This window comes from Didymosphaeria variabile (assembly GCF_027946475.1).
Source record: "Didymosphaeria variabile strain IMI 356815 chromosome Unknown scaffold_9, whole genome shotgun sequence".
Taxonomy (NCBI): domain Eukaryota; kingdom Fungi; phylum Ascomycota; class Dothideomycetes; order Pleosporales; family Didymosphaeriaceae; genus Didymosphaeria; species Didymosphaeria variabile.
The window spans coordinates 2,173,473-2,186,029 of NW_026611628.1; the positions used below are offsets into that span (position 1 = coordinate 2,173,473).

Here is a 12,557-nt window from a genome sequence, read left to right on the forward strand (position 1 = left end):
ACTTGGCGTTCGTCGCTTTTTGCAAAGTCCACCAACCACCTCCCCATAGAGCTATCTTCTTCCCGTTCGTTTTGAACGCCCTCCTCCACCTCCACCACATGACATCTTGTGGGTGGGAATTTCTTCGTACCAGACGCGCCTCCACTCCCCCCATGTCATAGAAAAAGAGACAGTTTGAACGCCAACCTCCCATGAAATGGTTCAATATTTGTTTTGGTCCCCACCCAACCTCTCGCAGCACCCATAACATCGCTTTTTGTAGGTTTTAGACACCCAAAGGCCAAGGTGTATAAGTGTGAAGAACAAGTCCCCGCCAGAGCAGAGGGGTTTATATAGATGGATGGGTCCATCCCATTTATGCCTTCATTGCGAGTTTCTGTTTTTGAATGCCTTCCACTTCCACCTCACCGCATTTTCTCAGTGGGTCGTTCCTTTTCGTGCGAAGGACACGCCTCCACTACCCTCATGCCATCGGTTTGGGTTGATTTTGAAGCGCGAACGTCCCATGGTATTCTGGTCTTTGGGATTTCTAGTCCCCACCCAGCCTTCCCCCCATACCATGGCACAGAAAGCGATTTCAGTGCCGACCTCCCATGAAAAACCTCTTCACCATTTTCAGGTCCCCACCCAGCACCTTCCCACCATTCTTACTGCTCGGTACGACTTTTGACGCTAATCTCTCATCATCCTTTTTTTCGCTTTTTGAAGTTCCCACCCGCCTCCACTCCTCCATGTGTTCTCCTCCTGTTTATTTCAGTCCCCACCCTTCCACTCCTCCATCATCCTGTTCATTACGAGTTTTGGCGCCAACCTCCCATGAATTTCTCAAGGCAGCTTTTTCTAGTCCCCGCTCAGCCACCTCCCATAGTCCCCTTCTTTGTCCTTTCTTAGTCCCCACCCGCCGTCCTCCCACCATGACATCTCCGCGATTTGTTTTTAGTCCCCACCTTCCACTCCCACCACGCATTCTCGTGAGATTTTGTAGCTTCCAACTCCCACCATGCCGTCGTCAGCATCCATGTTTTAGTCCCCACCCGCCGTCCTCCCATGCGTGTTCTTCATTCGCTTTTTGAATCTCCACCTCCACTCCTCCATCAGCCTGTTCATTGATGATTTTAGCCTCCACCTCCCATCTTGTTCGTTTGGGGTCGTTTTAGTCCGCCGCCCCACCCTTCCACCCCCTCCATGGACCTGTTCTTCTGTCTTTTTAGTCTCCCCTCCACCACCAACCCACATCACATCCCATAGCGCCTTCTCATCACGTTTTCAGTCCCGCACCCACCCCTCCACCCGCCCAACCTTCCCATGTTTTTTTCCTGTTGACGTCTTTAGTCCTCCACTCCGCCTCCACCTCCCGTAGTCCTCTTCCATCACGTTTTTAGTCCCTCCCAAGCACCTCCCATCGCTTTTCAGTTCTTCAATTTTAGTCCCGCACCCAAGCACCTCCCATGACGCCTTCTTGAGTTTTTTTTAGTCCACGCAGCCTTCCCGCACATCGCATTTTAGGCAGGATCTTTTAGACCCCAAGGGAAAGGTGTAGAAGTGTGAAGAATAAGTCTGGGGAAGTGGGCGGGGGTTTATATAGCCTTCTCCATCCCAACTATTCCATCATGGCAGTGCGGGATACGCGCCGCCGAGCGAAAAGAAGAGGGAGAGGGATGGGGCGTCGCGTCAGTTCTAGATGAAGAGCATCATCATCGCTCGGAACGATATTGCCATTCATTCCATTGAGTGCGTTGTATATGCCATTTAGGTATTGTATTGACTGCCATATACACAACAATGTTCACTGCCATGTCCAGCAGACTATCTCTCCATACGCACATAATCATTCCTATGTCCTTGAGGGAGAGTATCCTCCGTTCAAGCAAAGAACATACCCTTTAGTACACACGATATAATACACGACAGCTATACACAGCCCTCATGCTAAAGATACCCGTCCCAAATGAGAATGGAGACAAGAAAGAGACGGGTATTCCTCCACCCCCTCTACTATACAGTTCCCTCGGATACCCCCTTCTCACTTCCCCATGATTCGATTCATATCGATGCTTTACACGCCCACTTCTCGCCACCCAAACTACCCCTTCCTTCCCTCCCTACTCTCCCTCTTCCTCCTCCTCCTCCCCTCTCATTCTCCGCCAAAAACCCACTCGTCACGAACCCCCTCCAGCCCAAAACACTGAAAACTCCTCTCATCATCAAGCAGCACATCCTCCGTCGGCTTGCCTCTCTCGCAAAGCGCTGGTCGTCTTTAAGCATGCTTATCAAGTACTGATCGTCCACCCTTGTGAGGATGCCAGGAGAGGGACGCCGAAGGGGTGCGTCCGTGGAGCGGGTTGCGCGCGAAGAGGTAGGACGGTTGGTGGGGTTGGTGGAGGTAGGTAGGGTGAGGGAGGCGGGGCGCTGGCCGCGGGGGTAGAAGGATTTGAAGGGGAGGCACGGGCGGGGGATGGAGTCTAGGACGAAGCCGTGGGGGCGGGGCGGGCGGCGGGGTGAGGGGGAGGGATGGGTGTCGTTGTTGGTGGTGGTGGTGGAGCGGCGGGGAGACGCGTGGGTTTGGGTTCTGTGTTCGATTAGCATTTCTGTATTTCTATCTCTTTCTATCTTTCTATATTCATTTGAATGGGAGGGGAGGGGAAGGGAGGAGGTGGACACGTACGCTCGTCATCGTCTTCAGAAGAAGAAGACGGACTCTCTTTCTCCCTTCTGCGCTTCTCCTTCTCCTGCCGGCGCTTCTTGAGCTCGACGTCTCGCAGCGCGTCTTGCTTTTTGATCGCGTTGCGGAGTTCGGCGATGAAGTATCTGCGTTTCGGGAGCCACGAGTCGCGCTCGCTCTTGTCGATGACGAACACCTTGTGCCAGTCTTCGCCTTCGAGCTCTTCCAGCACGGGCGAAGCTTTGGACATCTTGTACTGCAGGTTATCCCTTTCGCGGTTGCGCGACTTGCGCTCCACGCCTTCGTGTCTGTTGTGCACCTTTGTGTAGATGGTGTCCGCGAGGGGGTCTTCGGTCGAGGGGAGCGCACTCGCGTAGGGCGTGTAGTCGAACGGGGGGCGCTTCGTGTAGGTATGGCTGGGATTCGGAGGCGGTATCTGCGCCCGCGCCTTTGCTGCCTTCTTCCTCTGATTTTCCCTGAACTCTTCGAGCTGGGCGCCCGTGAGCGGCTCGTCTACGACGGATATCTTGTCGTCACGGCCTATGCTAGAAACACCTGTAGCTGTCAGCTTATTCCCCTGCTTCCACGCTACACACGCACTGTTCTCCGTGCTCTCGCCATCCTCCCAGTTCGCTATGATCTGGTCGTAGTCCTCGAAGATGTCGGCCAGCTCGCTGGCTTTCCGCACGGGGTTCTTGCTTCTCAAGCTCTTCTTGTCGCCCATCGCGGAAGATGTGTCCTGCATGGGCGTCGACGCGCCGGACGGGACGTCTTCGACATGGCCGTGTAGCTTCTTTGTTGCGTCGTTTGCCCAGGTAGACAGGTCGTCGTAGGAGCGTCTTTGTTTGGTCTTTGACGGTGGTCGCGCATCGGGCGTGTCGACCTCGGCGATGGACCGTTTTCGCGACCGCGCGGGCGACGTCTGCTTTGTCGGGTAGGTATCGCGTGCACTGGGCGCGTCTGCAGGCAGCGGGAGGGTCTTGGACATGCGGCGCGTGAGGATAGGCGCTGGGGGCTGTTGGTGGATGGCGGCCTGTTTCGCGACCTCAGCGGGCGGCGGGGAGCGCGACCTGGTGTGCCTCGTGGTCCTGCGGTCAGAAGCTGGCCGGATCAAGTTGGCCATTGTGTTGATTGCCTTGAGCATCGTGCTGGCGCATAGTCACCGGCACGGGATCACGAGCTATTGTGCGCTGCCATTGAGTGTTGCGCGGCTTGGGTGAAGGCACTCGCGTTAGGGGTGCCGTCTGGGCCAGGCGAGCACGAACGAGCTGTAGGATGGCGACCTCACGCTTCACGTTGCAATTGTGGCAGGACAGCGCAGCACAGAGCGCTTCAACGTCGGTATTAGCTTGGGAGCATTATCGATATGAAAACAGCTTGAGATTTTCCGAGCGCTTTCTCGCCGGTACGACGCCACGGTGCATCGCAGCCAATCCTCGTCAGGCAGGGTACACCCTACCGGCACCCCAGACACGACGTCACTGGACTCTGCGGAAAATGCGAGGGAATCAGAAGATATATACAGCTTGCAGCGCTGGAGAATGATGAACATGTCATGTGAAGCATGCACAAGAAGGCAGCGGCAGTCCGCGGTCAACCTGCAACCAGAACGACGGTAACGTGAAAGTCCAGATTCAACCTGGCTTGCCCAACGGTGCATTGAGGAGCTCCCGTGGTCGGTTGTCGTGGTCTGTATCAGCTCACCAGAAATGCTCGATGCCGCTAATCGCAGAAGCCGCTAGCGCACATTCGAAACGTGGGACGGCATGAAAGCGGAAGGTAGGGTGAAAGGAGATGCGTTGAACATAGACATGAAGAGAAGGAACCAAATATACAAAACCGCGTTACTCAAACAGAGATTATTCAAACAGAAACTCCTTGAGGACGGGCGAGCCGGCGAACTCGGGATTAAGCAGGATGCAGCTAAAAATAATGAGCGATGCAGCTAGCGCGACGCACCATGGACCTACTTGAGAAAGTGTGCGAGGCCGACTCTCCGCTTCTCCAGAAACTTGGAGCGGAAGCGCGCTGCAGAGGATCAATACATGGCGAGGCCCGAAGCGGTAGGTGGGGTGAGGTGGACCGCGGATGAGCTATATATGTGCAGGTGCGGAGTTTGGGATGACTTACAGACAATAGACTTTGGTGGCAACGGCGGTATAGCGCCCACCAAGTGGGGGAACGTCTGCACCAGCTTCTGTCGCAGGTCGTCGAAGTCGGAGTAGCTAAGGATTTAGTTTCGAGCTTTGTGCGTCCGGAAATATTAACACACCGCTTGATAATCTTCATGGGACTCCCCTGGGCCGGTTAGTTGAATGCATTCAATAGAGGCGACTACTGCACTCACATTTAGCGTGTCGACGGTGATATTCCAGACGACATAAGCGCCCAGGGCAGGCGTCGTGCCGCTCCCAACGACGACGTAATCATCGATGGTTACGTGCTTGGCCCAGAGCGCCTTGCACTGCTCCGAGCCCTCGTCGGTGTGGTCTTCGAGGCGGATGGGAGGCGTGCGAGCCTCTACCGAGTTGCAGCTCAGGCGGCTGTCGTTGCGCTCGTGGCGCTGCCAATAGGGCGGGACTATCGAGCTGCGCTCTGGGCGGGCAGTGGCAGCGGCGGGTTCAAGTCGGTCTGCTGCATCACGGGACTCCATCCATTCCAAGGGGGCAAGGCTTGGTGGGGGCGTGGCGCAGATGGTGGGATCACTCTATCTGAGGATGACACACGTGAAGAAGAACAGAAGTGGTACCAGCCGGCAGCAGCAGGCCGTGGATGCGGTCGAGGTGAAGGAGAGTGCAGACCAGGGCGATATCAATTGGCGATGCCGCGGTGCTGAACCCTGGCTTATTGGCTTCTGTGAGTGGCCAATCGCCCCGACGACGGCCCACTCTGGTTTGTCCGCCCCGCACCATCCCTGCTCCATTTTTGAGACCTTGTCTCTCTGGTCTCTGCTCCACGGGCTTCTCTTTGCTCCACGGGCGTACGAGATGCACCATCGCCCTCACCGCGTTCGACACTCCCGTTCGACACTCCCGGCCTGCACGACGCCCTCGTCAGCCTCGAGTCTGTAGTTCAAAATGGGAGGCTGGTGTTGAGTCTGGCCTCGGGTGCGGCGCCGGGCTAGCGTTTACTCTATGCAAGTGTGGGTCCGTGCCAGAGGGTAGGTGCGTAGCGTTTCCTCTCCCTTCTTTATCAACTGGCCTCCTCCCGGATGCCTTCTGTTCCCTCGCCTCACGTCCCTCGTCATTCGCTTTGGGAGATACGCAGCTGCTGAGACCTTGATTTCTGGCTACGCATATAATTCCATACCGCACTTTCGCTTCAACTATATCTTGTAATACCTCACGTCTCACCTGCTTCCGAACGGACTGTGAGTGCATTCCAGCTTGTTATCAGCAATCCGCCACTGATAACAAAACACAAATCTGAAACTGACTCTCAATTGTAGCTTCAGAAACACGCACATCAACCACATTCAACATGCGTTCCACATTCACATTCGGCTTGCTCGCCCTCGCTGGCTTCTCTGCCGCGCAGGAGCAGTACACCATCGACCCCGACACTGTCCAGAAGTCGACCAGGGACTACTGGTGCCAGCAGCAGGAGGCCTCCTGCCCCCAGATCTGCCTCCAACAGCCCGGCGTCTCGAGCATGAACACGGTCACCAATGAATGTGACTCGGTACGTACAATTTCCAAGCTTGAGTTGACCAATGCAAACCAGCAAGCTTGAGACGATCACGTTTCTTATCCGCAGACAAATATCCGCGATGAGACCAATGTCACTGACTGCTTGTTTGCTCGGTCGCGGCTTCCTCAGCTTCCCAACATTTCCTCCAGCACAAGCTAACTCTACACAGGACACCCTCGTAGCCTCCTGCGTCTGCGACAACAACGTCTCCCCCAACCTCACCCAGTACACACAGACCCTCCCCTACAACATCTGCACGCAATGGGGCACAAACTGCGTAAACGCCTGCGGCATCGGCCAAAACGCCTGCGCCGACGCCTGCCGCAGCGACCACCCGTGCGGTGCCCAGGACCCCTACAAGGGCAACGCTACCTCCACCTCCTCCGGCTCCTCGCACTCGGCGACGGCTTCGGCTACCGGCAGCGACGCCTCTGCCTCGTCGACGGTCCCGATTACTGGCTTCGCAGGCGCGACTTCCTCGCCTGACTCGCCCGGCGCTGCCTCCACGCTCGTCGGCTTCGGCGCTAGCTACGGCCTGGCTGTCACGCTGGTTGGCATCTTCGCGTCGCTGACCCTGCTATGAGCTAGCTACCTCTACCTTTCTCATCTTGAGCAAGCCACAGCTCGAGCCATCGCTTCCCTCACATGATTGTTATTGCATAGCGCGCGGCTCACATTGTCGCTTTCCTGTCCTTTCTGTCCCTTTATATACCCTACACACCCTGTGGGTTGAGTCGGTCCTTGCTTGCATGGCCAATGGCCGGAAAACTATCCTTTTTTAATATCATGGCGCATGAGCGGCGGTCTGTCTCGCATCTATTTTCTATTCGGCTGGGGAAGAAGAGAGGTGGTGGATGGCAGTGGGGGGATGGGGGAGTTAGATAGTGAGGATGAGATGAGTAATGCAAGGCATGGGGATGTGCGTAGTTCCCCGTGCGAAGTTGTGCAGCAATCACTATCTTATTGCCGTGCTGTGATGGACTTTGGATATTTCCCGCGCTGGTGTGAGATTGATCATCGTTGATGTCGGAGATTTCGACCCCAACCAGCCGTAGGATCGCCTTCCCTGTACGTTTTGATTTCCCCCAGGGTCTGAGGCTCAGAACGACCCGTTCCCCGTTGGCGAATGGATATCCCTGCCTGTTCGTATCGGCGAGGCGAACCGAAAGAAGCGAGACGAGGCTGGCCGTCCGCCAAGCCAAGACAGCCACAAGCGCCCCCGAAGGGACCAAATCAAACACAAGAACGACAACCATCCCTTAAGAGATAAGAGCCGGACGACTTCGCCTCTTAAAGCTCAAGGAGAGATCTCACTTATACGAGCGATGTGCGGTGTAGCATACTGCACCGAGGTTGGCACCTTCCCTTTCCTTCCTGCCGTTGTCCGTGCCCAGGGACGTGTGAACTGTGTGGATGCAAGTGTGGCTTGGGGGCAGCGTGGTGCCGAAGGGAGATGTGGCATTGTGGCAGTGGCCTGCTGCTGTGGTACATCACTACGTGAGTATGTCTCACCGCCTCTGGCCGATAAGTGAGACTGTAGCGTGGCGCTGTGCATCGTCACCACATCTCAATGATGCCGACGCGAGGCCTGAGACTTGTAGGTATATAAAGCAGCGAATCTATCTCTTCTCGCACTCTACACTGTACCACTCTACCAAATGGTAGACATTAAAACCGGCAATGGGGAAACGCATGGTGCCGAAAGTGCATGAGCACTTGGTCATGGGGAGGAGTGCTTGGGCGCGAAAATGTCCAGAAGGGGGTCTATGCTGTCTGTCTTGGGAGTGAGGTGGGATTAAAAATCGCACGCGATCGGACCGATGTGGACTGGGTCTTGCGTTTGCGGACTCAAAATCGACGAATTGAGACTCGATGTGGTTTCGCTTCTTGCTGTCCGGGGAGTCAAAATATTACGAAGAATATGACATATGGAGGGTTGTCTGCGCGCGAAAACGATTGAAAAGGTTGTAATGCTGGCTGGTGGTCTTTGTCTTGCTTGCACAATTGGGAGTGGGGGGAGGACTAGAATTGTCTGGAGATCGAGTCGATGGGGGCTGGGTCTTGCGTTTGCGGACTCAAAGTCGACCTAGAGATAGACATGTGGAGGATGCTTCGCGTCTTGCTCTGCGTTCCGAAATTGTACGAAAAAGCCGAAATGTGGAGGAGTGCTTGGGCGATAAAACGATAAGGATAGCGACTACATGTATGCTGCCTGCCTGGTGGTCTTTGTCTTGCTTGCACGATTGGGAGCGGGGGGGAGGACTAAAATTGTCTGGAGACCGAGTCGATGGGACTGGGTCTTGCGTTTGCGGACTCAAAGTCGACCTAGAGATAGACATGTGGAGGATGCTTCGCGTCTTGCTCTGCGTTCCGAAATTGTACGAAAAAGCCGAAATGTGGAGGAGTGCTTGGGCGATAAAACGATAAGGATAGCGACTACATGTATGCTGCCTGCCTGGTGGTCTTTGTCTTGCTTGCACGATTGGGAGCGGGGGGGAGGACTAAAATTGTCTGGAGACCGAGTCGATGGGACTGGGTCTTGCGTTTGCGGACTCAAAACTAACGAGGCGAGATTCGATGTGGTTTCGCGTGTGCGCTCTGCGGACTCAAAATCGGAACAGGGGACGGTCATGGGGGGAGTGCTTACGCGAAACAGCTGCGCAAAGGAGTTATGCTGCCTGCCTGGCCTTCTTTTGCTTGCAGTCTTGGGAGTTGGAGCAGGAGTAAAATACAAATGCGGTCTAGCGATGTGGACTGGCTCTGTTGGTTCGGTCCAAAAAGGGTTGTCAGAGAATTCATGTGGAAGGCTGTCGGTTGCCGAAAGAGGTCGCACCACAAGGTATGTGGAAGAGAGGACTGTTGGCGCACAAAAAGGACTCAGCAGCGCCCCATGCTGCGGTTTCTTGTCTTCTCTTGCTGCAGTCTTGGGAGTAAGGGGAGGACCAAACACAGTTCACAGTCGTTCACATGTGGATTCGCTCTGGTCTTTCTGCTACTTAAAGAGCTTACAGAAAAAGTACATGTAAATGATCGTGGGCCACCAAAAGACATTGCAAAGGATCATGTGGAGGCCTGTTGGCGCACCAAAGGAAACCCAGTCGCGCCACATGCTGCGTTTTCTTGTCTTCTCTTGCTGCACAGCCTTAGGAGTAAGGGGAGAACCAAAATCAGTTGTCAGACAAATTGATGTGGACTGGCTCTCTTGGTTCGGCCTAAACGCACAGGGCACCAGATCTATGTGGAAAGAAAGACCGTCGGTGCACAAAAGGCTAAAGAAGGTGTTTATGCGGATGGAGTTTGGCACTAGAACTTACATATGAGCATTATAATGTGGACTAGCTCTGGTTCTTCACTTCTTCAAAAAGACATGGGAAGTCTATGTTATGTCGGAGAGAAGACTAACGGCGCACGAAAAAAGCCTGGGAACGCTCTTATGGCGCCTTGTTCGCCTTGTCTTGCACAATTTTGGGATTGAGTACAAAACCAAAAAACTAATCTCCACACACCATATGGAGATTTGCCCTGCGTCTTCGGCTATCCAACGAAATTGCGAAACCTTATATGGAGACCTGTCTGCGCACCAAAATGGCCCCCAAACCTCGTACATGCTGCCTGTATTGCGTTCTTTGTCTTCTATATTTCTAGCTCTGAGTGCAGGGTCAAAAAAGCCTCGAAGACACCCTCATGTGGATTTGCTCTTGTTCTTTGGCTGCTAAAAGCGTTTTACAGAAGGTTCATGAGGGAGAGAAGACCATCAGCGCACAAAGAAGGCTTTGAAAAGATTCATGCTGCCTTGTTCGTCTTCTCTTGTACAGTATTCGGACTCAAGGGCCGGACTAAAAGACGGACCACGACGAGTGATGGTTTCGGCTCGTTGGTTCAGCTTCCAAAACAACCACGATTAAGTTTAATGTGGAAGGCTGCTTACCGAAACAACCTGCCGAGACCTACACCTACATGTGGAAGACTGTGATCGCATAAGAGATAAGCTACCACACCCATGCTGGGTTGTTTGTATTCTCTTGGACGACCTCAGCACTGCATGCGGAAACGAAAAGACTCCTTCGACCTGGTTCATGTGGATTGGCATGGTTTTTCCGGCTACCGACCGGAAGAACTTGCGAAACCTTACAGTCTTGGAAGAGAAGACCGTTCCGCACAAACAAGTCTGATAACAAGTCTATGCTGCCTTGTTCTTCTTCTTTGCACAGTCTTGGATTGAGGTTGGGAAAAAAACGCTGTTACTGCCAGCTTTATTTGAAATCAGCTTGTTTCCCTGTCTACCGAAACAACTTGCTAAACCTTATATGTGGAAGAGATGACCGTCTGGGCAGGAGACCCGCTATCACGCCCATGCTGCCCTGCGTTCTTCCGCTTACACGCTCTTCGCACTGAAAACAGAGTCAAAAAGCCTGAACGACCGGGATGATGTGGACTTGTCTCGTTTGTTCTGCTACGAAAAACATTCTGCGCAAGATACATGTGGCGGCTGCCTCGCCTGTCTCCTTTCCCCTGTACAGCCTTGGGATCGAGTGCTAGACCAAGACCACATGCGGAAAGATTATGTGGATTGGCCTTATTCCTTCGGGCTACCAAAAGGCACCTGCACACACATATGTGGAAAACCGCCTGCGCACAAAACGCCAAAACCATGAGACGCTTATGCTGCCTGTCTTGGGCCTGTTCTTGTCCGGCTTTTAGTATTAATGTCAGGTCGGAAACTTTGCCCGGTCCAACCGATGCGGACTGCTTTGTTGGTCCGGCTACAAAAGTAGGAGGCACAGGATACATGTGGAAGATTGTCGCTATTAGACGCGTCATGCCAAAGAAGCATGTGGCAGGCCGCCTGCGCTCAAAAAGGAGACAAGAGTATCTATCCTTCCTGTCTTGCCTTCTTTCTCTTGCACGTTTCTATCATTTTCAGGACTAGAATCGACTTCGAAAGCCCGCAATGAGACCTTTCGTCGGTCGCATAAATACGTCGAACATGACTACTATGTTATCAGTGCTTTGCGAAAGGAATGCCCCCACCCTACCATAGTACGGCTTCCCCTTTTTATAAGTATTTTATATATCTACTCTACTATTAGTTTAAATACGTTGGTACGCCTATTCTAATAGCTAGGTACCCTATTTTAACGTCTACCACAACTAAATTTAGCTATTTAACAAGATCTAGCTAGCATTCAACAAGATATAGCTAGCATTTAACAAGATCTAGCTAGCATTTAACAAGATCTAGCTAGCATTCAACAAGATATAGCTAGTATTGAACAAGATATAGCCAGTAATAGAGTGAATATATTATACAATTAACAAAAATTGAGGATCTGTACCATGGTAGGGTGGGGGTATTCTATTCGCAAACGATAATAGCTGGCCTTATTTCTCTTGCACACTTTGGGAACAAGGGCGAGACTGGAATGAACACAAAGATAAATCGCTGCCGTCTTCTGCACTTTGAGTCAAAAAGGACCTCGAGGAATGGCCATGAGGACCGCCGTCTGTCGCATAAAAAGGCCAACCTGCGCTTCTACGCTGTCTTGCCTTCTTTCTTGTCCGCATTCCAAGTTCGGGTACGCAGCTGAAACGCCCATAAATTGATGCGATGTGGGCTGGTTTGGCTCCGCGTAACGCGTCCTGGCAGAATCCATGTCTGCGGGAGGCGAAAAGAAGTTGTTCGAATTGTTGATGACGTCCGCGATTCGTCCTCTTGCACGTCAGTGTCCGAAACAACAAGGTTGACTTCCATGTTGTGCAAGAGGCACACAATTCTAAGAACAGCTCACCATATCCTTTTTCCCGTACTCTTCGTGCCTACAGACAAAAGAAATCCGAACAAGCAGAAAGTGTGGTCTGCGGGAGAATGAGAGCTTCAGATCCCTCCTTGTCTATTGCCGCCACTGTTCCTTCTCGAACACAGTCATTACAACTAAAGACTCTGAGCTGGCCATGTTTGCAAAGAGGTTCTCAAGGCATCACCCGCCAATGCATGTCTTGTTCTTCGCGCTGGTCGTCTACTCACCCTATCAAAAAGCGCCAGATCGCCAAAGCATGGGCTGCCGGAAGCGAAAAGCTAAAATATGACGTGGAAATGTTGCCCGCATCCCTTCATATTCATGCTAAGAGACTGAAACCACGACGAATGGGCAGAATGTCGTGAGAGATCAAAGGTTGATGATGAGCAATGCATGTCCTGTTCTCG

General features: G+C 53.1%; 2 protein-coding genes across 2 annotated transcripts; one reads left to right on the forward strand and one right to left on the reverse strand.

Moving 5' to 3' along the window:
* Positions 1-2,606: 2,606 nt before the first annotated feature.
* On the reverse strand, positions 2,607-3,806 carry N0V89_012053 (uncharacterized protein; the record flags this gene model as incomplete). The annotated part of the gene is made up of 1 exon (XM_056220778.1): positions 2,607-3,806. The coding sequence occupies one exon, from the start codon at positions 3,804-3,806 to the stop codon at positions 2,607-2,609; it is 1,200 nt and encodes a 399-aa protein (XP_056066081.1).
* Positions 3,807-6,329: 2,523 nt separating this feature from the next.
* On the forward strand, positions 6,330-6,935 carry N0V89_012054 (uncharacterized protein; the record flags this gene model as incomplete). The annotated part of the gene is made up of 2 exons (XM_056220779.1): positions 6,330-6,335; positions 6,522-6,935. 2 exons carry the CDS (start codon positions 6,330-6,332, stop codon positions 6,933-6,935), a joined length of 420 nt encoding a protein of 139 aa, XP_056066082.1.
* Between the last annotated feature and the right edge of the window lie 5,622 nt (positions 6,936-12,557).